The sequence below is a fragment of the Lagenorhynchus albirostris genome, chromosome 2 (assembly GCF_949774975.1).
Source record: "Lagenorhynchus albirostris chromosome 2, mLagAlb1.1, whole genome shotgun sequence".
NCBI lineage: Eukaryota > Metazoa > Chordata > Mammalia > Artiodactyla > Delphinidae > Lagenorhynchus > Lagenorhynchus albirostris.
In genome coordinates, this window is record NC_083096.1 from 133,052,711 (window position 1) to 133,077,039 (window position 24,329).

Sequence of the window (24,329 nt, forward strand, 5' to 3'; positions counted from 1 at the left end):
CCATTGTACTATTATTAGGAATTGGTTATTGCTTCTCCTGGCCTTAACCCTCCCCAGAAATATATTGGTTATGGGTATAGATTTAGAAGGCATACAGTCAGAATTCAGATCCTGGCTCTGCTACCTTAGTAGTTAAATCACTTCAGGCACAAGTTACTCAACCTACCAGTGCCTCACTTTTCTTAACCGTTAAATGCATCTAATAATAGTACCTACTTCAAGGAATGTTATCAGGGTTAAATGAGTTAACCTATGTAAAGTGCTTATCACAGTGCCTGGCTCCAAGTAAGTTTTAATGTGTTTGCTATTATCATCTTCTCATCATTATTGGCATTTAGAAGCAATTCATTTAATAATGATTCTGAGACTCAAAGAACGTTAGGCATTGGTCCACTTTAAAATTTCTTGTTTTTGAGGACCTTGATTGTCCTGATTCCTACCCCGGATCTCTGTTCCTTGAGTTTCAATTTAAGTGATCTGAACTAGCAGGGAAAAAAAAGTTTTTTGGTATTAATGGAATATTTTAATAAATATACATTCTCTATGTATATGTGTTTAATTTTAATAATTCACAGCAGTGAATTTAGATTGGGATACAGTGGCCTATATACAGAAGCCTATATTTTGCAAGAGCATATAATTGTGAATTTCATTCTTTTTCAATTAATCTATTTAATATTAAGTAAAATAATTACTGGGCATTTTAGTTACACTAAATATACTTTACTATTACAGCTACATGTTGCTTAAATATACTCTTGTGAACTGACTAGAAAATATGAGAACCATAGGTTTTCCCTGGGAAAATAATGTTTGCTGATGTGTGAGGCAGTGGGAACTCAGTGGCTCTTGGAAAATACCTCTCCTTTCCTTCACTACAGCCATGAATCCATTACTAAAGGCAAGAGAGTGGGTAGCAGTGTAAACACATTTTGTCCCTTACTCTGATTATAACCAGAGCAACCCTTAGTCACCTACTGACCAACTATCCCCTACTTGAATAAAATCTGGTGGTTCAGAACCTTCTTATGTTTTGTTAAAAATCAGAGATTTTTCCATAGGAGAGTTCCAATAAGATTTCCTGTGCCAATTTAATATTTTGGAAAAGTTAATAATTTTAGTGTCCTAGGAGGCCACAGGTTATCTGATATTTGCGTATCTGTGACCAATGTAATAATTGGGTTTCTTTATTCCTCTGCTCAGAATTAGTTTCTGCAAAAGTTTACGTGCGTATATGAGGACACACACATACACACATTTATTTTAGTTAAGTAATTACTGGGTAGATAAAAGCAAAATGTCCAATTCAAATTATATAGAAATATAAATGTGTATATATTATATGTGTGTATTTTAAATGCACAGACACAAACACACATGCATACATATCCATTCATCTATCTAGAAGAGATAATATTAAATTGTGCAAAATTATTTTATTAGGCCTTAATCAAATTAAAAATTAGTAGTGTTTGTTTTTATGTCCTATTGGAAAACAGTAGTATTGTCTTAGTAGAAATATTGTGAGTTCATAAATTGTAATTCACTTTCTTATTGATGTAAAAGAAAGCAATATCTTATTATTCTTATAGGCTGGCATGTATGAAGCAGTTAACGAGGTTTACAAAGTACTTATTCCTATTCATGAAGCTAATCGGGATGCAAAGAAACTATCCACGATTCATGGTAAACTTCAAGAAGCATTCAGCAAAATTGTTCATCAGGTAATGATTGTACTTTCTAGCTTCAGTATAAATGGAGAAAACTGTCTACAAGCATTAGTGTTGCTTTGTACTAATGTCAAACTAGATGTCACGAAATGACCATTTTAATGAGGTTACAAATGAACAGTGTCAAAATGATGGTTCATGGCCAAAAGCAAGACTCATTAACAAAACTGAATTTACCTAAAGTAGATTATGATCATCATAACCTTTCCACATAGCTTCTCTTTTTTTCCTTCACTTTTTTTGAATTTTTACTAGTTGCTAAATTTGTTTTAAATTGTGAGTTATTTTCTGTTTCACAGTGTGGGTTATAGTTATGAATCTGATTTTTAAGTTGATTTCTATTCATTTGCTGCCAAAAAAGTTGTTATGTTTAACTTTTTATTAAATGATGTGAAAGTTTAATAAACTCCTAATATTTTTAATGATTTCAACTGAACTTTTAACTGTTTTTCCCATATATTTTTATTCAATCATCCTTTGACATATTTCTAATATGAAAACAATGTTTAGTGAAAATAATGAATAAATGGTTGTCATGTTTATTCAGTTATAATAGTATGACTTCAGTACTTGTTTATAGTTCATGGAATCCACATATTATCACTAAAATTAAAATTAAAATAAACTTGGTTTAGAAATGAAGTAGACTACCAGCAGTTGATTTCCCTGAAGCTGAGTCACTGGCTCCACTGAAATGCTCTGAAGTATCCTGTCGAGACTCCTCTTTCTCCACTTTTCTCTTCCCTTCCCTGTGCTACCCATGCTGTTGTCTGCTACTGCCATCTTCAAAGAAGGAAGTGGAGTACTGGTTTTCCACTTTTTCGTTCGGTATTAGTCCTACTTTATTGTCTGTCAACTTGACTTCCTCTTTCTTGCCATGGACTAAGCTGTTCTGGATGAATTGATATAATCTGAAAAATTTTAAGTCTTAAATAGGGCCACTATACTGTTAAGCCAGAATTTTATTATTGTTTACTAAAATGTTGAAGTTGCAAAAGATCATTAGGATTCTTGATCACAACAGTTGGGTCTTTTTATAATCAGTTGTACATATACTGTTAAGGAAATCTCATCCCAGCTTCCAGACCTATAAATTGCAAATTACACATCAGGTCTGGAACATCTAGAGCTAGTAGCTTCCAAGAAACTTTCATCCATTTGTATCAAAGACATTTGAGTGAAATTTCAATGTCTATTCCAATTTACCTGCGATACTTCAGTGAAGTGCAGCTCACATTAGTTAGTGATCTAATTTAGACACAAATGAAACAAGTAGTTGGCTTTCTTTCCCCCAAATTTGTACTTTTCACTTATTAAAGTTTTAAAAGGTGAAATTTTAGCTTCTAGGTTTTGAACAAGGAATTTATAATATTATCACAGGTCTTAAGTGAAGGAATATGGTGTTTAAAGTACCCTGGTGTTTTCTATACGAAGAAGAATTTATGGTATATGGTGCCTTACACTACTGAACTTCCTTTGGCTTTTTTTTGTTCTCTTTAAACAGTTTTTTTTTTTTATGACTTTGCCCTTTTTTTACTTTTTATTATACAGAGTACTGGCTGGGAGGTAGGTAATGTTTTAGTTAGTTAAAGACACTAATAGATTGATTTGATCAGATTTCTTATGCCAATGCTTTGCCCACATGTGCTAGCTGTGGGCGTTCTGTTGCTGTCTGCTGTCAACTGAATTCATTAACCAAAGAAATTTTGTTAAAATACTGTAAGTTATGTTAAGAAATTTATTATTAAGAGGTTGTAGGCAGTGCATGGAAATCCATATGTTACACTAATGAGATTCTTTGGTAAATGAGCCACTTTGTCATCACTTAGTTTGTTTTTATCCTTTGAAGCATTTTCTTTCATCAACATTTACACACAAATTTCTTTTTTTAACCATATTGTTTCACCTCATTTTACAGAGGTCGATTTATATGTTATTGCTCAGAGGTGTAAATAAAAAATATTTCATCTGATCTAAGATGCCATCAATTGTAAGACATCCCATTATTTTCCATGCCTTTAAGAAACAAAGAAAAAAAATACCCTGTGTATTAAACTACAACATCCTATCAGTTGAAAGATGAATGCCAACTACAGAGATACTAAAATATGGGCCAGAAATGTGCATCTTAGAATTGATGAAAGAATGTGTTAATTTGATCTTGAGTCACTTCACCTTGAGTATAAGCACTGCTGAGGAAAGAAATTCACTTTTGTCATTTGAATTTTGTTGGAGGGAGGGATAAAGAGATTGAGACAACTGGAAATTTAATTTGACCTCATATTCTGACAATGTTTGATAATTAGTGTTCGATGAAGACTATGTGTGCTTCCTTCTATGGAGTCGTTAGGCTCATGAAGTTATATATAAGTTAAATCTTACCTGAAAAGTGCCAGGAAGAATTGATTGCCTTTGTTTTTAATCCTTCTGTAAAGGAAAGAATTCTATAAAATTTAAAATTCTACAAAATAATTTATTTTGATGAGGTATAAAACAAGGTATTAATAAACCAGGTTTATTTAAAGCTAAATATATCTGTAAAGTTTTCTGCTTTGCCTCTCACTTTGTAGTCAGGTTTATGTTGATTAAGCAGCTTAGGCTTTCTCTGTTTGGTTTTGCATTTCAATCCTTGTTTTGAGATCCAACTAGAAACCTTCAGAATAAATGTTACTATTGCATTCTCTTCCATTTCTGAATTAGTTGCCACCTTTTGTTTTTCTTCAGATGAAGCCAGTACAGTTACATCTACCTTAGTTCTCCAGATTAAATGTGTGTGACCTTATTAATACCTAGTACAGAACCTCTCATTTCTGTGGCTCAATTAAGACTTATATATAAAGAGACTTTACATGGTTATCTATGAGTGATAAAGTTCCTTATGGATTTCCTAACATGAAATGGAAGTAGGTGAAAAGTAGATAAAAGAAGATACATTGAAACCTCTGAGCAGTTTATTACTAGTCTGCTTGATGCTAAATCGACCCCTGAAAGGTATAATTTTCACTGGTTATGATATTAATATTCTGTCATCATGTTTATTGCATGGTAAAAGTCGCACAGACTTTATTTTCTTGTTTATATTCTTGTCACTACCTTTCACTGGACCTTTAGCTTTGTAGCTTCTAAAATTGTTGCACGTTTGTTTTTTGCTTTTCCCTTGTAAAACTTAAATGGATGCTTGCATTTTAAAAATATGTTTGCTACCATTTGCTGCTTATTTGTTTTGAAATTTCCCTAATTAAAATGCTTCTGTTTTCTCTTCTCTCTTGCCCCTGGTTGCTGACCTTACTCCCTACTTTTACTATTGTCTATTGTGGTAAGTTCCTATCTTGTGAATATTTTTCTTTTTGACTCTGGGAAAACTTCAGTAATTTCATTTTTTCTAAAAGCTACGTTTCCTAGCTAATTTCCTAGTATTCTCAAAGAACTCTCACTGGATTGAGATCCAATAAGGATAACTGATACACTGTAGAAAGGCTCTTTGAATTGATACTCCCTCCCTGACTTAGAGGAACGCTATCTGCGCTTATATATTAGCATTGTATTTCATTTTTTACCGTGCTCCTTGATTTGGTACAAATTATTTGAGTTGGCAAAGCTTTTTAGGGCTGTGTGTGTGGGTTTGTGTGTGTGTGTAAAAGATAACTCTAAAACTTGATATTTAGCAATTTGGTAGAGTATTTACCATCCAAAATAACAAATCATGAACCCTTCTTAAATCATGGTGATCTGCCAATTCCAATATCTTAATGACTGTTTAGTATTTACCTTTATTTTCTCTTCCCAAGCCCATTTATTTTTCTTAAAATAATAGGAAATAGAGCTTCCCTGGTGGCGCAGTGTTTGAGAGTCCGCCTGCCGATGCAGGGGACGCGGGTTCGTGCCCCTGTCCGGGATAGATCCCACATGCCGCGGAGCGGCTGGGCCCGTGAGCCATGGCTGCTGAGCCTGCGCGTCCGGAGCCTGTGCTCCGCAACGGGAGAGGCCCCAACAGTGAGAGGCCCGCGTACCGCAAAAAAATAAATAAATAAATAAATAATAATAATAGGAAATAAAGTATGTTTAATAATTTCTCTCTTATGATTGCATTTTAAAATTACTTTTAGAAAAAAGAGAAATATTGAATTTCTGTATGGAAACTTACAGCCATTTCATATTTTGTGTCTATATATTTTATTTTAAAAGATACATTTATCCATTTATCAAATAGTGAACAATTTGTATTCAGAAGTAGATTAAGGCAAGTTTATATTTTTCAGAACAGTCATTCCCCAACCATTGATAACATAGTCACATAATACTGTCCATTTTTTTTCCTTAAAAGATTACCACATATTTCACCATCCTAAGGGAAATATCACCACCCTAGTAGGCATATATTATAGTCTCCAGAAAGGCTTGAGAAGGTGGGCTTAGCTTTTTTAAAATTCTCTCTACTAAATCACTAAAGAAAAGTGGCGTACCCTAATTTATGAGATTGAAGCATGCAAAATAACTGGATCATAACTCTTGTTGTTGTATTTGATGTCCATCCAATATTTTGGTTTTTATATGCTGAGAAATACTAGCCATAGTTCTGGTGCAGTGGCTTCTGTTGAATTTTTATAAGCCTTAATCCACGCTAAAGCTGCGTGAGATAAATTAACTCATCCAAGCCAGTAAAAGAGCAGAATGAAAAACAGCAAATTTTAATAGGTGATTGGGGAGTGGGGGCTGAAAGAAGGGCGTGAAAAAAGTTCCAAGAGCATAGTCAAAACAAGTACTTTTACAACAAGTAGTTGAGTGGAAAAATGTGACACTCTAAAGAAGAAACTAGACCAGTGTAGGTATAAAACATCCATGACTGTTTACCTCAGGAAAGGTGAAGAGATGAAGTTAGATATGAAGAATGTTAAGGAATTTAGGGAAAGTGAGAAGAGCTTCTCTGTGAGGAGGTACTTTCTGATAGTTGGTGACTCCCTAATAATTGGTATAGACCCATGACTGAGCACCTGATGATGCTGTACCACTGGTTAGGTTTGCCCTTTATGTTACTTTTGATGAGAAAAAGATACAGACAGCAAACATTTACTTTGTAGATGATACTGGACATGATTTGTTTTTTTTCTGGACTAGAACATATAATGGTTAAAATTGAACTTTTGATAAGAAATGCAGTAGGATATATCAGAAGCATATATCTGGTAGGTAAACCACCAACCTAATTTTCATACTGCAGTTTACAGGAAGGAGATGCAAACATGCAGTAACAATTACAGTAGAGGACAGTGTTGTAATATAGAGGAAGACAAAATACAGGGAGGGAGATACCCAGTAATTCTCAAACAGTTACTCAAGGAAATTCTCAAAAGTTCTCAAGGAAAGCATCAGAGAAGCGAAAGATGGTTCAGAGATCATACTTATGTTCTAGTGTCTGTATACCAGTACATAGAATATGGGGATTAAATAGCTTAATTAAGAGCTTGGACTCAGGTGTCAGATATATTGGGATTTAACTCTCAGCTCTGCCGCTGACTAGCAGTGTGACCTTGGGCAAGTTACTTTTCCTCATCTATAAAAAGAGGGTAAAAAAAATGGTATCTCATAGTCATGGTAAGAATTGACATAACTCATGTAAAGTGGATAACCAGTGTCTAGCACATAGTAAGTACTTTAAAAATGTTGGAGATTATTATTTTTATTGTTGTTATATCATCGTCATCATTATTATCATTACTGTTACTTGAAATCTTAACACAATTTAGCTGTGAAATCTAAGAGGTGTTATGTTCCCTGGTCGAGATCTGTGATTAAATAAACTGATAAAAGTATATGTTCTTTAAGAAGAATAAATCTAATAGAAGAGAAGGAGATTACCACTGTGTGAAATACTGGTATGCCTATCTGGCAATCAGTTAACTTGAAGGAGGTGTTAGCAAGTCCAAGCTCTCTCTGCTTGCCACACAACAGGCCAGTAAATCGGGAGACGAGGTGAGGTGTTGAGGCAAGGAATAGCGACTTTATTTGGAAAGCCGGCAGACGGAGAAGATGGTGGACCTGTGTCCCCAAAAACCATCTTATCAGGGTCTGGATGCCAGTTTTTTTATAGAACAGAGATGGGGAGGAGGTGATGAAGTAAAGTGAAAAGGCCATTAGTTTTGCAAAATATCTCCTGGCTTAGCCAGCATCAGGGAGGGCATGTGTTAATTTCTTCTTTTCTGCAGCCATTCACAGGTGGGCAGGGTCAGATTGTCTCCCTGTGAACTGAACAGAGGCACTTCAGTTTAACATTCATGCAGAGGGTCAGGGTTCCTTGAGGCAGGCCATTATGTATGATTATAATAAGAAGAGCAACAAAAAGCAAAGGTTAAAGTAAAAGATCCAACATGGAGTCAGAAGCATAATGGAAAGCTGTGGGTGAAGATGAAAGAAGTTTTAGAAGTGATGTCATTGTGGAAATATACAACTAGCCCAACTGAATGTTTCCTGCTAAATAAAGATAAAACCAGAAAAGACTTAAGATAATTTGTCATAAGCAATTTCACCCACTAGAGACATGGATAGATGCGTAGATGGATTTCCTTGTCTGGGACATAGTTTCATCAAATACAAGACGGTGGACCCAGTAGGTAGAACTGCTAAGGAAGAATAAATTGGAGTGTGGGAATGATGGGAAGTTCAGAAAGAATTCATGACATTAAAGGAAGGTAATGCTAGAAAAATATAGGCTAGATTGTAGGAAAGTGTACTTTTTTTTTAATTCAAAGGAAAAATGGGTATCATCCTGTGGTCCAAAACTCTGAAGAGGAAATAAGATGAAGTGATGTTTTTCTTGAAGGTACAGCTATATGATTAGTCTTTCGTGAACATGATAGAGTCAATGGTTTTACACTAGAGAACTCTTTGTAAGTTGAAAATAAATTTAATCACTGTTCCCTCCTCCACGTCACTACACACACATTCATTTTCAATTCCAGTAACTCCTCTCTGATCTTATCTCTGCTGATCTTCTTCCTCTTGCACACTGTGCTTCAGCCACTCTGGCCACCTTCCTATTCTTCAAACACATGAGGTAGGCTCCTGTCCTAGGACCTTTGCACTGGCTCTTTCCTCTGCCTGCAATGCACTTCCCCCAGAAGATCCACATGAATAACTCTCACACCTCCTTCACATCTTTGCTCAGTTGTCACCTTTTTGTGACACCTGCCCTGACCACTCTGTTTTGTTCACTGATTTATCACCAATGTCTAGAACAGTTTGCTGACACATAGTCGGCATTCAGTAAATATATGAATGGATGAATGGTTTCCCTCACATACATTCTATTTAATGACTTTTTTTCCTTTCCTTCCCTCCCATATCCACTTAGCCATTCTTTTAAGTTGTAGAATCCTGCCTGTGTGTCACCTCTTTTGTGACCTGGCTCTAACAAGATTTATCTTTCCTTTCTCAATACACTTTTTATTATAGCATATAACCCTTTGTATTGTAATTATTTGAATACATTTTTTACTCTCTTGGGGAGGTCTTATTTATTTTTATTTTCCTGTTCCTGAGGATGAACAGTGGCTAAATCATTATAAGCACTCAATAATTTTTTTTCCTGAACTGAATGTCAGTATGAGAAAGTAAATAAAAAGAGTTTAAAATGGCTGCTCAGTAACTAGTTCAGTTTTAAGTTGCATTAATAAAATTTAAGTCGACATCCAGGGAGGCAGTGAGCCCACTGATCTCTACACTGATCAGATCACATCAGCAATATTGTGTTTATTTTTGGGATACCACACTTTAAAAGGTGGCATTGAAAAACTAATAAAATGAAAACAGCATAGTAATTCCTATCATATGAAGATGATTGAGAACTGGAAAGTCTAAGGGAAACAAGTTCTGGTAGCAGTCTTCAAATATTTAAAAGATCATAATATTGAAGATTTAGAATAGGGTTTAAAATTGGAACACTCTGAGGGGAATACAGCCAGAATAACAAATTTTAATATTTGTGATTTTAAAAAAATAAATATGTACATTTATGGCATTTTTGGAAAAAAACAATCACAAATTGTTAATTTTCTCAAATGCCTTTTTTATTTTCCAGGTGGTGGGGGTCTTCGTTTCTTGATTATATCAGAATTTGCTATTATTATATCGTTCCATTGGCTTATTGATGGTTTTAATCAAAATTTTGATTGAATACATTTCAATCAAATTCAATGAATACATTGAATCTCTAGAGAGATTTCGTTTGCTATAGAAATCAGTTAATTTTTATGTCTGTTAAATTTTGAAGCGACTGAAAAAAATTTTTTTTTATTAGCAACCTCAAGTTTCTTTAGCTCAAAGACATTTTTATTTAAAACTGTATTTCTTCTGGACAAAAATGTGGCGCTATGGGGGCTTCCCTGGTGGCGCAGTGGTTGAGAGTCCGCCTGCTGATGCAGGGGACACGGGTTTGTGCCCCGGTCCGGGAAGATCCCACATGCCGCGGAGCGCCTGGGCCTGTGAGCCATGGCCGCTGAGCCTGCACGTCCGGAGCCTGTGTTCCGCAGCGGGAGAGGCCGCGACAGTGAGAGGCCCGCGTACCGCAAAAAAAAAAAAAAAAAATGTGGAGATATTTTTAGTCACTGTATTTTTTTTATTATTATTATTATAAGGCTGGAAAATTGAGGATCAGAATTTTCCATTTTGCTTCATTATCTGTTTCATTTGTAACTTATTTTACATACCCTTTTGCCTTTGCAATAAGTCAGTATAGGAAAAATAAGTATCAAACTTACTAGGCTTAAAGAGAATTCAGAGGTATATAAACACTCACGTATGGCTGTGTATATGGGCGCTACCCCAAAATCCTTCTGAAACATCTTTGTATCTAAATTGTAAGAATTGCATAGAAAGCTTCCAAGTATTTTATCTTTATTGAGGGAATTTGTTTTCAAATGTGCTGTGTAAGAAGAGTTCAGGTGACCTTAGTGTACATTGTACTTGGGATGAATGAGTGGTTAATGTATGCAGTGGGTGGTTTGGGGACTTTAGAAAACCAACTCTTCTCAAATTTTTTTTCTTTTAATCTTTCATTTATACATTTTTTCCTTTCTATTCCATTTTTAGTTACTCTTTCACATATCGATATTTTTATCAGCAGAGGGATACTAATTGTAAATATTTTGCTTCAGTGCTTCTGGATGGTCGTGACATTTACTGACCGTCTGCTCTGTGCCAGGTGCTATACTTGGCTCCTAACTTTTACGATCTCATTTAATATATGTAAAGAGATAATATAAAGGCTAATGGAAACTAAAAATATTAGTGTTGTTTTTAAATTTAACTTTAGTATGCTCTAATTTCAGGATAATTAGAACAGTTTGTTTTATACCAAGCAACTTTTCTTGCAATAAGGAAAATGAGTTAATTTATCTCAATTGTATGGACATAAAAAAAAATAGACCTATGTGAGGACATCACTTGGTACAGTCCCTGAAAAACATATGCCATATATGATTCGGTAAAAGCCCTAATTGCACAATGTTATTTGTTAGAAATAATGAAAAAAAGAAAGATTACTTTGTTTTACTTTCATTTGAAAAATAATAAAATACTGTAGTTTTGAATTAAAACTTTTGCAGTGTGTTGAGAATTTTGTACCATAGCAATCTAAACAAAATGTGTAAAACAAAAAGACTTTGTATTAAAGTTTCTTTATTTTCCTACACCTAGGATGGTAAGCGGATGTTTGGCACCTATTTTCGTGTTGGTTTTTATGGAACCAAGTTCGGGGATTTGGATGAACAGGAATTTGTTTACAAGGAGCCTGCAATAACCAAACTTGCAGAGATATCTCACAGATTGGAGGTGAATGCTGTGGTGGTTCACAAAATGTCATCTTTAATTTGTATTTTCTGTGGTGAATAGACTTTCAGATCCAGATCTAATCATTTAATAAGCCAGATCCTGCCAAATAAACTGCTCCTTTAGAATTAGGATTTTTGATAGGTACAGTAATAGTCTTCTGAATTTTTCAAATCTTTTATGGCAACAGTAAAATAATATTATTAACTTGATTTTTTTGAGGGTCTATTTTCACACATATTTTAGAAATCCTATATCTTTCAGAATTACTGTGATTTGTGGAGAAATGTATAGTATTATCCACATTTTGAAAAAGGTATAAGGTATTAATAAGCATGGAACTAGAATTAGAACCCCAAGGTATTTCTGACCCAAGTGCATTATCTTTTTGGCATAACTGATACCCAGTGAGATAATCTTTAGAACTTAAAAGCTTGAAATTATACTTTAAAAACACTGCTTAGAATCCCTTAACCTTTATGCAGCTACTTAATTTTCACAATAAATAAATAATTTTAATGTTTATGAAACTAACCAATCTTTTCTGCTATAGTTATCCTTTCCAACTTTTCTCTGTTCTTGGTTCTCCAAGTGTGGTCCATGGACAGAATCTTTACTGACATCACCTGGGAGATTGTTTGAAATGCAGAATCTCAGACCTTACCCCAGACCATCTGAATCAAAATCTGCATTTTAACAAGATCCCCAGATTATTTGTATAGACATAAGAGTTGGAGAAGTAGTGCTCTAGGCTAGTTTTTATTCTCAGCTGATGTTAATTTCTCAATGTTGTATTCTTATTGGTGATTTCACAGGGCTCAACTTCCATAAATTGGTTTAAGCTGGACTTTCTGTTTTTCAAGAGCCTATTAAGTAAGTCTTGGGAAATATTGAGACAGTATTTCCCAAACTTACTCAGTCATAAAAATTATCTTAGAGGGAGGAGTGGCTGTTCTCCTTTGAGGATTGAGATTTAATTTTTCCTTTTGAATAGCTCCATCCCTTGCCCATGCTGCTACTCAGTGTCATATGGAAAAGTCAGTACATTCTTGACCCAGGGTTACCTTTTCAAAATCTGAAATTTTACAAAACTTCAACAAGTCAATGCTTTTATTTGAACATTCTGGAATATTACATTAATAATTCAGAAAAATGAATGGTTGCTCATTGACTGCAAGAAATTAGGCTACATCAAACTCAATAAAAGTTAATATACATCAAGTATAATGAATTTCTTTTGTCTCTGCTTTCTATTCCCTTTTTGTTTTTTTTGAGGACCTCTTGTGGAATCCTGTATTATCAGTGAATTTTTTTTTTTTTGTATTTTGTGTTATTTAAAATGAGTAAATGGGAATAATATCAAATAAGTATGGACTAAGGCCATGCTAATTTGATAGACTAAATTTAACTTTTGTGAATGCAAATAATTATTATTTTGTAATTATTGACATGGTTGTACAAGAACTTACTAAATGGCCTGATTTTGCTCAGGAGTCTCCCTCAGAGACCTCCTCTGTTTTCTACTACTGTTAACTTCATGTGAAAGATTTCTTTTTCTTATTTTAGGGATTTTATGGAGAAAGATTTGGAGAGGATGTGGTTGAAGTAATCAAGGATTCTAATCCTGTAGACAAGTGTAAATTAGATCCTAACAAGGTATGGTTGATTAGACTGTAATGACACATAGGTATATCTTTGAGACTGATTTTTTTTGGGAAAGACTGAATGATGATTTCACGATGAAAATGAAGAACTTTTTCCTTTCCCAGGCATATATTCAGATTACCTACGTGGAGCCATACTTTGACACATATGAGATGAAGGACAGAATCACATATTTTGACAAAAATTATAATCTTCGTCGTTTCATGTACTGTACACCCTTCACTTTAGATGGCCGTGCCCATGGGGAACTTCATGAACAATTCAAACGGAAGACCATTCTGACTACTTCTCATGCCTTTCCTTATATTAAGACAAGGGTTAATGTCACTCACAAAGAGGAGGTAGGTCTCCAAATAGGGAAATAGAATTAGTGGAGCAAATACATTGGAGCCATGTGAAAACAATGTGGATATAGCGTTGTGTATCATTCCTCACGTGGTAACAGACTAGAACTTTACCCATTTTTAAGTCATTAATTTTCAGCTTCTTTTCTAAGTCCCTAATTCACCCTTCGCTTATGCTTTAAAAGGTTGATTTTTTAATTTTTTATTTAGTGATCCAAATTTTGGAATTTTATTATTAGATAATAGTTTACAATTGGTCACCACTTTTTTCTTATTTTAATTGATTGTGTATAAAGCTCACTAAATATTTTTCAATCAATACACTGACCTAATAGATGTTATTTGACCCAGATCATCTTAACACCAATTGAAGTTGCTATTGAAGACATGCAGAAAAAAACGCAGGAGTTGGCATTTGCCACACATCAGGATCCAGCAGACCCCAAAATGCTTCAGATGGTACTCCAGGGATCTGTAGGCACAACAGTGAATCAGGTTGGAGCATTTGCTAATACTGTGCGATTTAAGTTATAAATGGAATTTTGAATGATTTCATTATTATATTTTACAGAGATCACAAATAAGTGTCAAAGCAAGTGAAAATATGTTAGAAGTAGTTGCAAAAGTTAAACTGAAAAACAAAATTTTTAGTATAATCTCAGTTATTAAAAAATTTTCACACCTGCCTTTTAAACTGCCTGTTTTTCTAACTATCTGTTCTGAAACATTCTATTAAGAAGGGATAGATTTCACTCAAAATGGCCTTTCCTTTAAAAGCTTGTACTGAAAGAATGTGATCTAAAACGAAGGGCTCATTTTCAGAGCTACATGTTACATGCATGTGTGTGTATCTACTCTCTTAGATACTCCCTGATGTTATCTTCTCCAGGTCTCCTTCACAGTGAGCTGAGAATAGTAAATAAGTAATGTGAAATCATTTTGAAAATTTGAATAATGTACATACACAAGATATTGTTGTTTTGTCATATGCAGATTAGAAGCCATCCCCATTATCTCCTTGTAATGGGTTCATTCAGCTTTTTTTGCTGATGATTAGTGAGTAGTCCAAGGTAAGGGAAAATCCAAAAAAGCTTCAAGTAAGATTTCATGTAATATATCTAACCTTTTTTTGGGTTAAAGAAATGAAGCCAAAAAATGCCCTACCAAAACTGGAATGAAGATTTTAAGACCTTTTCCTCCTAAAAGTATACGTGATTTGGAGGTTTTACTTCCAAATGACGTAACTTACAAAAGATCACCTTTAATTCGCAGTATTAGGAACACATTTGGAATGCTGAGGGAAGCTGTTTTAGTAAAATCAAGTGTCTAATAATCAGTGGACTCACAACTGATTGTCACTAGCCTGACAACTTTTTTTTTTTTTTTTTGCGGTACGCGGGCCTGTCACTGTTGTGGCCTCTCCCGTTGCGGAGCACAGGCTCCGGACGCGCAGGCTCAGCGGCCATGGCTCACGGGCCCAGCCACTCCGCGGCATGTGGGATCTTCCCGGACCGGGGCACGAACCCGCGTCCCCTGCATTGGCAGGCGGACTCCCAACCACTGCGCCACCAGGGAAGCCCTAGCCTGACAACTTTTATATCTAGGATAAATTAAAGAATATTAAAAAATATAAGGCAGAATACATTAATGAATACAAGAGCCAGTCCTTTAGCTCCTACTCTTTTTCTTTGAAAAATGAACTAATAAGTTAATTGCTGTGGGCAAGAATATAGATTTGACATTAGGAAAAACTAAAAATGTATTGTCAGAATCCATCTCTGAAAAGTTTTAATATAGGCATAGACATATATGTATCAAGCTTAGTGCTAAGAAAAATGGTTTTGGCAAATTCTATCTCTGTGAATATATAAAAAACAAAAACACACTTTTATTTTCTTATTTTACAGGGGCCTTTGGAAGTTGCCCAGGTTTTCCTGTCTGAAATACCCAGTGACCCAAAGCTCTTCAGACATCATAATAAATTGCGACTCTGCTTCAAAGATTTTACTAAAAGGTATTCAAGGTTTCCTACATAAAGATATTCAAATTGAGACTGTCCAATACACAGTTTGATGTGAGAGTCTTCAGGGACTATTGAAAAGAGAAACTATAGGAAAATGGTTCACAATGAGAAGTTGTCTGTGTATAACTTACTATGCCTTATGTATGTATATCCCTGCCCCCCAATACTGTGTATAATGCCATGTTTTAAATTTTAAAGATTAGAAAAGCCTAGACTCAGGAAATTTTTTCAACTTGAAACTATTATTAGTTTAACATTTAACTTGAAAGCTGTTATTTATTGTGAACATTCAATGTGAGAGTTTCTGTTTCCTTTCCCTCAGAAAATATACAAGCAGCAAACTTGGAAGCAAAAAATTTACGTTCAGATCTTATCCTTATCATTTTGTCTCTTTTCCAGGTCACTTAATCATTATGATCCTCAGTGTTCTAATGTATGAAGTAAGGATAATAATATTTACCTCATACGGGGAGGTTGTGCAAATTAGGTGAAATAATCCATGGTGTCAGGGTCCCCAAGAACACCCCCAGTTTTGATGATTTGCTAGGAGGACTCACAGGACTCAGCATGTAGTTGTAGACCTGGTTATGATTTGTTACAGTAAAAGAGTGCAAAGTAAGATCAGCAAAGGGAAAAGGCACAGGGGGTGAAGTCTAGAGGAAACCAGGTATAGGCTTCAAAGGGTCCTCTCCCAGTGCAGCCACATAGGAGGTGCTAATTGTCCCAGCAAAGAGTTGTGGCAGCATATGTGAAATGTTGTTTACCGGGGAAGGTCAGTAGAGACTCAAGTGCCAACCAGTATTTTTATTGGAGGCTGGTCATGTAAGCACCTTTTCCCTGACAGGTACCAAAATTCCAGAGTCCCAAAAGGAAAGCAGGTATTTAGCAGAAACTATAGTGTTTGTATAAATAGTTCAGGCACAGTGAGCCACTCTTATCTTCTGGGTATGATAGGAACCCTTCCCAAATCCAAATTCCCAGACAGTAACCAAGGGCCAGCCTTCAAATAGGACCTAAGGATAGCAGGCTCAGGCCTGCTGTTAACTCTTTTCTTCACAAATAATACTTGGCATGTAATAAATAGGTATTCAGTAAATACTAAATTTTGAAACAATAGGGGAAAATAGTCATCAACTTGATACTGATTCCTGCTTTACTAACACTATGAGCACAAAAGAGGGAATGATAATTTACTTGATGATGTCAGGGAAGATTTCACACAGGAATTAACATTATATATGGACCCTGAAGGATGAATATTAGTTTTTCAGGCAGAAAAGAGGGGGAAGGGTATACTAAAACAAAAAAACCAGCATGAACAAAGTTCAGAATCTGTTCTGAGAAAGATGAATAGTTTAGTGAAGCTGGAACTGTGCAATCTATGAAAACAAGTAGTCAAACACTGGGAAAGTAGGTTGGAATTAGATTGTAAGGGCCTTGTGTACCATTAAGTAAATGACTTGTCACTTAACAAAGCAGCATCAGAACCATAGTCAGAATCCAGTCTTTGACTCCCTATTATGGTTTCTCTTATCAAATTATGAACTATGGTTTCCCTTATCAAATCATTCATTGAAAGGGTTTATTGGGGTAGACAGAATTTTACTTTATATCAGTTTTGTCGTCAGGAAAATATGAGGCATGCTAACTTGTTCAAGTCTCTTGAGACAGTATTTTCCTTATTCTCACTGCAATAGCTGTCATAAATTTCTGTCAGTTTCTCCTGCGTGAACATGGTAAATGTCTTTTAAAAACTTCAGATAGCTTCATTGGAAGTCTGGGATTTTATAATCTGATTATTGAGCTAGACAACCTTATAGGTTTGGTTATAGGATACATAGCTCCTAATGTATGGTATAGATGAGCTGCCATAGTAAAAGAAAGCAAGCTGCTTTGTACTTGTAGAATTGACTGACTTCTATTGGGACTGACATATACACACTACTGTATATAAAACATAACTAATGAGGACCTACTGTATAGCACAAAGAACTCTACTCAATACTCTGTAATGGCCTATATGGGAAAAGAATCTAAAAAAGAGTTGATATATGTATATGAATAACTGATTCCCTTTGCTGTACACATGAAACTAACACAACATTGTAAATCAACTATACTCCAATAAAAATTTTTTAAAAATTGATTTCTAACATTAATTTTATTATTTGGGAGGTTTCAAATAAGAACCAAAATATCCCTGCTGTGCTTGTGAGCCAGATGATCTTGAAACAATACATACTTCTTTAGGTCATAGACATTTAATAATAGATGCTTATTTTCTTGCTATTGTTTTGGAATTTTTACCATGACTACGATTCTAAAACAAATGTCCTCCTCTTTGTGTATATTTAGTATAGGGTAATGAAGTCCTGTAGTCTGCAGGTCTTCTTAAGGGTTACCACAGAGAAGGTTTTCTCCTTTTAAATTACAAAAAGGAAAAAAACAAAACAAACTACATGATATAAACCTTACAAGTCATAGCCAATACTGCCTTTTTAATTTTTGTGTGTATATATTTTTATGCCAATATGCATAAATATTTTACCATAGTTCAGTTATAATATACATATTATCTTAAATTCTTATTTTTCAATTAAAGTTAAAACTGTTATTCCAATAGTTATATTATCTCATCAAATGTCTGAATTTATGTTGAATTTAAGTGTGGTATAGTTAACAAATGTATCGTTTTTCTTTGGTTGAATTAAAATATTAAGCATGAGATGACTGAGCCAAAGTACATAAACATTTTTATTGGCCCCTCATATGTAGTCTATTCCAAAAAGGTTCTAAATATTAACAGTGCCAAGAATGCAAGTGTACTAGTCACAGTACACCTTACTTTAAGTAATGCCATTTAAATAGGGTGTCTCTTGTTAATCAGTTTAAATGGTACTTCAATTTGCATTCTTTTATTCCTAAAAACAATAAACACTTTTTCTTGTATTTACTCTTTATATTTTGGGGCTTAGCATTTAAAACTTGTTTTCATTAAATCTTGAGTAGATTCAAAATAGTATTTATAACATTTGCTATTAAAGAATAGGGAGAAAAAAGTCATGTACCTGCCACCCAGCTTTTAAGAAATAGAGCATTATCATTGCTTTGAGATCCCTCCTCACATGCCCTTTTCTGATATTATCACCCTCCCTTCCTTCAGAGGTAACCACTACATGAATTTCATATTTGTCATTTTCCTTATTGTTTTCATAGTTTTATCATAAATGAATATATCCCTATTACACTATTTAGTTTTGCATGTTTTTTTAACTTTTATAAATGGAGTGTACATATTCTTCTGTGACTTGCTATTTTTAATGTTTGTGAGATATTGCTGTAATAAATGTTGCTTTATTTATTTTATATGTTTCATTGAATGGATGTGCCATGATTTATTCATTCTTCTGTGGATAGACATCTTGGCTGTCTCCTGGTTTTTGTTTTTTGTTGTTTTTTAGTTACAAAGAATACTATTCAAATATTTCTTTACCTACTTCTGGAGGTACAAGAGATAGCCTAGGGCTTATATACCTAAGAGTAGTGTTGTTGGTTCATAGGTTCTACTTCAACCAGATAATGTCACATCTTTTTCCAAAGTGTGAAGCCAGATTTACATTCTCACCAGTAGTGTTTGAGAGAGTTCTTATTGCTATGTAACCTCACCAATATTTGATATTGTCTGACAGTTTTTTACCAATCTTGTGGGTGTGAAATGATTATGTGATTATGGATTAAATTTGCATTTCCCTGATTACCAGTGAGGTTGAACATCTTGTCATGTGCAAGATGTAAAGTTGTATGTTCAAGTTATTTTTTTTTTGTTTTTTTTTGCCATTTCCTATTGGATTCTTTTCCTTACAGATTTCTAAGAGTATTTACATATTCTTGGATATGTAATGCTTTATCATTTGTAAATATCATAGACACCTTCTCTGAATTTGGGGCTTAGCACCCTTTTTTTTTTTTTTTTTTTTGGTGCACCTTTTTTTTTAATAAACAGAAGTTGTTAACTTTAATATAGTTAAATGATTCAGTCTTTTCTGTTATGACTATTGCTTCTTGTGTCTTAAGAAATTTTTTACCTGAGGTCAGAGTAACATTCTATGTTGACTTCTAAAAAGTCAATATAATGGTATCTCTAAAATTCAATATAGCCTAAACAAAAGGGCAAGAAGGCAAAAAAGGCCTTTTTACTTTTTAAAAAAATCTGCTTAAATTTGATTTTTGTATATGGTTCAAGGAAGGGATCAGTTTGACTTTTGTCTGTACTGGTAACTGAATATGATGTAAGATAGGGGTCAGATTTCTGTTCCCATATGGATGTGCAGTTGACCCAGCACCACTTATTTCAAAGATTACCCTTTCTCCACTGCTTTGCACTATTACACACCAAGTGCTCACTTTGTGTGCATCTGTTTCTAGGATCTTTGTTTTCTTCCACTGTTTACCTATCTCTCCTTGAACTAATATTATGGTGTTTTAATTACTGCAGCTTTATAATAAACTTCCATATATGATAGAGCAGTTCCTCTCATTTTGTTCAAGGACTACTTTTGGCCCTTTTCCTTTTGATATAAATTTCAAATTTTAGAATCAATATATCTCTCCCTCTACCCCACCCCAAATAATAACCTGAATCTGAATCTATAGATCAACTGGAAGAGAATTGACTCTTCCAGTCCATGAATACGGTATACTTCTCCGTTTACTTAGATCTTCTGAATGTTGTTTTTTTTTTTTTTTGTAGAGGCCTTACGTATCTTTTGACTTATTCTTTGGTATTTAATATTTTTATACTTTTGTTAATGGTATCTTTTAAAATTATATTTTCTGTTTGCTGGCATACAGAAATGTAGTTGAATTTTATATGCTTTACATGAGAATACTGCCAAATTCACTTGTTAATTCTAATAATCTGTCTGTAGAATCTCTTTCTTACAGCAATGTTTAGGACCTCCATTACTGTGTTGAATGGGGATAGTGATAGAGGACATCATTTTCTTGTTTCTGATCTAAAAGAAATTTTTTCGTCATTGAGTATAATGTTTTCTTCATGTTTTTGTAGATATTTTTAATTAGGTGAAACAAGTTCCTACCTGTTTGTAGTTATGCTAAAAGTTTATCATGACAAATTTTAAAATTTTATCAGGTGGGTTGTATGTGGGGAGTAGGGATGTAATATGGTGTTAGAACAGTTTCATAGTATTTTGTTTGGGAGTTTTGCAACTGTTTTCATGGGTGAGATTGAATTACAAGTATTTTCTTATAGCCCCCATTAGGTTTTGGTATCCCAACCTTGAAAAATGAGTTTGAAACTCTTCTCAGGAATAGTTTTTTTTTCCCCCTATACCCTGGAATAGTTTATATAGTCTGGAATAGTTGTGTTACAAAGGGATTATCTGTCCTTAGAATGTTTAGTAGAATTTGCATGTTTATGTTTTCTTTGTGGGTAGATTTGTGATTTGACTGATTTGATGGTTTTAGCATTATTCATATTTTTGTTTAGTAAATTTTATTCATATTTGTTGCTTAATGTTTTTGGTAATTGATCTAGAAAAGTAGAATTTCATATTTATTTGCATTAAATTGTACGTAATATCCTCTGTGCCTTTATAAACTTATGCTGTATTTGAATTTATGTCCCATTTTTTATTTCTAGAAGAGGATACTTGGCCTTTTCTCATTTATTCTTGCCAGAGCTTAGTCTATTTTTTTAGATTTTTCTGACAACCAACTTTTGCATTTTTTAGTATAGAGCTATCATACTTTAAAATTTTATTCCCTTCCTTATACTTTGAGTTTATTCTGTTCTTTTTAAGTTGCTTGTTAGCTCTTCAGTTTTAGTCTTCTTTCCTTAATATAAGCATTTAAGGCTATATGTTTTCCTCTAAGTATCACTCTAGCTGCATTCTACAAGTATTGATATGTATACTTTTTTTAAAACACGCTTTTTCCATTTATCTATTGGAGTCCAGATATTTTTTCTTAAATATCTGAATAAGTTGGATAAAAGATATTATCAGATCTATTCAGTTGTTAAGAAACATTTATTTGAATAAAGGCAAACCACTGTACAAGATGCCATTGTTGCTACATAAATGAGTACGGTTACATCCCTTAAAGAACTTTTAGTCTAGTGGTGATATGTGGGGGAAAAAAGGGTGTCAGATTTAATATTAAAGTATATATAATTTTCAACTGTGAAAACTGGAAGCGGATGTTAGATTTTAAAGAAACTCTGTTGATCATCTGTTCCCTGCTTTAAACCTAATTGCAAGAGAGGATGTTTTACATACAACTGAAAAACTCAATGTCCTTGTCATGGTGAATATATATATATATATATATATGCCTGCCCTGAAAGTATGCCAGAAGAACTCTTTTGATAACACACTGTTTTTCCTAGGTGTGAGGATGCCTTAAGAAAAAATAAGAGCTTAATTGGGCCAGATCAAAAGGAGTATCAAAGGGAACTGGAGAGAAACTATCATCGCCTTAAAGAGGCCCTACAGCCTCTGATAAACAGAAAGATCCCTCAGTTATACAAGGCAGTATTACCTGTTACCTGCCACAGGTATGCTTATCTTTTCTATTACTTTGGATATCTTCAGAAAAATGAAATCTGCTTTAACTATTTAAAAGTGAATTTATTTAACTTTTATTAAATGGTTTCAAATATTGTCTTCTGAAACCTAACAAGTTCAACTTATGTAAGCCTTTCATCATCTATACCTGAATCAGCCTACAAGATAAAAGTCAGTTCTTTCTGTAATAAAGAGAATAATAAAGTTGTTTTTTTTTTTTTTAACATCTTTATTGGAGTATAATTGCTTTACAATGGTATGTTAGCTTCAGCTTCACAACAAAATGAATCAGTTATATACATACATATATTCCCATATCTCTTCCCGCTTGCGTCTCCCTCCCTCCCACCCTCCCTATCCCACCCCTCCAGGCGGTCACAAAGCACCGAGCTGATCTCCCTGTGCTATGCGGCTGCTTCCCACTAGCTATTTACCTTACGTTTGGTAGTGTATATATGTCCATGCCTCTTTATCGCTTTGTCACCGTTTACCCTTCCCCCTCCCCATAACCTCAAGTCCATTCTCTAGTAAGTCTGTGTCTTTATTCCTGTTTCACCCCTAGGTTTTTCATGACATTTTTTTTTTAAATTCCATATATATGTGTTAGCATACGGTATTTGTCTCTCTCTTTCTGACTTACTTCGCTCTGTATGACAGACTCTAGGTCTATCCACCTCATTACAAATAGCTCAATTTCATCTCTTTTTATGGCTGAGTAATATTCCATTGTATATATGTGCCACATCTTCTTTATCCATTCATCCGATGATGGACACTTAGGTTGTTTCCATCTCCGGGCTATTGTAAATAGAGCTGCAATGAACATTTTGGTACATGACTCTTTTTGAATTATGGTTTTCTCAGGGTATATGCCCAGTAGTGGGATTGCTGGGTCATATGGTAGTTCTATTTGTAGCTTTTTAAGGAACCTCCATACTGTTCTCCACAGTGGCTGTATCAATTTACATTCCCACCAACAGTGTAAGAGGGTTCCCTTTTCTCCACACCCTCTCCAGCATTTATTGTTTCTAGATTTTTTGATGATGGCCATTCTGACTGGTGTGAGATGATATCTCATTGTAGTTTTGATTTGCATTTCTCTCATGATTAGTGATGTTGAGCATTCTTTCATGTGTTTGTTGGCACTCTGTATATCTTCTTTGGAGAAATGTCTATTTAGGTCTTCTGCCCATTTTTGGATTGGGTTGTTTGTTTTTTTGTTATTAAGCTGCATGAGCTGCTTATAAATTTTGGAGATCAATCCTTTGTCAGTTGCTTCATTTGCAAATATTTTCTCCCATTCAGAGGGTTGTCTTTTGGTCTTCCTTATGGTTTCCTTTGCTGCGCAAAAGCTTTTAAGTTTCATTAGGTCCCATTTGTTTACTCTTGTTTTTATTTCCATTTCTCTAGGAGGTGGGTCAAAAAGGACCTTGCTGTGATTTATGTCATAGAGTGTTCTGCCTATGTTTTCCTCTAAGAGTTTGATAGTTTCTGGCCTTACATTTAGGTCTTTAATCCATTTTGAGCTTATTTTTGTGTATGGTGTTAGGGAGTGATCTAATTTCATACCTTTACATGTAGCTGTCCAGTTTTCCCAGCACCACTTATTGAATAGGCTGTCCTTTCTCCACTGTACATTTCTGCCTCCTTTGTCAAAGATAAGGTGACCATATGTGCGTGGGTTTATCTCTGGGCTTTCTATCCTGTTCCATTGATCTATCTTTCTGTTTTTGTGCCAGTACCATACCGTCTTGATAACTGTAGCTTTGTAGTATAGTCTGAAGTCTGGGAGCCTGATTCCTCCAGTTCCTTCTTTCGTTCTCAAAATTGCTTTGGCTATTCGGGGTCTTTTGTGTTTCCATACAAATTGCAAAATTTTTTGTTCTAGTTCTGTGAAAAATGCCAGTGGTAGTTTGATAGGCATTGCATTGAATCTATAGATTGCTTTCGGTAGTAGAGTCATTTTCACAATGTTGATTCTTCCAATCCAAGAACATGGTATATCTCTCCATCTATTTGTATCGTCTTTAATTTCTTTCATCAGTGTCTTATAATTTTCTGCATACAGATCTTTTGTCTCCTTAGGTAGGTTTATTCCTAGATATTTTATTCTTTTTGTTGCAATGGTAAATGGGAGTGTTTTCTTGATTTCACTTTC

At 34.4% G+C, this 24,329-nt stretch overlaps 1 protein-coding gene across 2 annotated transcripts in view; it reads left to right on the forward strand.

The window, feature by feature from the left end:
• DOCK7 (dedicator of cytokinesis 7) overlaps window positions 1-24,329 on the forward strand; it is a 216,368-nt gene that overhangs the window by 184,003 nt on the left and 8,036 nt on the right. The window contains exons 42-49 of one of the 2 annotated variants that reach the window (XM_060139873.1): window positions 1,593-1,724; window positions 3,282-3,296; window positions 11,430-11,555; window positions 13,119-13,208; window positions 13,322-13,558; window positions 13,913-14,056; window positions 15,469-15,575; window positions 21,994-22,161. In XM_060139873.1, the coding sequence (XP_059995856.1) occupies window positions 1,593-1,724; window positions 3,282-3,296; window positions 11,430-11,555; window positions 13,119-13,208; window positions 13,322-13,558; window positions 13,913-14,056; window positions 15,469-15,575; window positions 21,994-22,161 (1,019 nt within the window). Of the gene's footprint in view, window positions 1-1,592; window positions 1,725-3,281; window positions 3,297-11,420; window positions 11,556-13,118; window positions 13,209-13,321; window positions 13,559-13,912; window positions 14,057-15,468; window positions 15,576-21,993; window positions 22,162-24,329 lie in introns of both variants that reach the window. The other variant, XM_060139874.1, reaches the window with a different exon arrangement.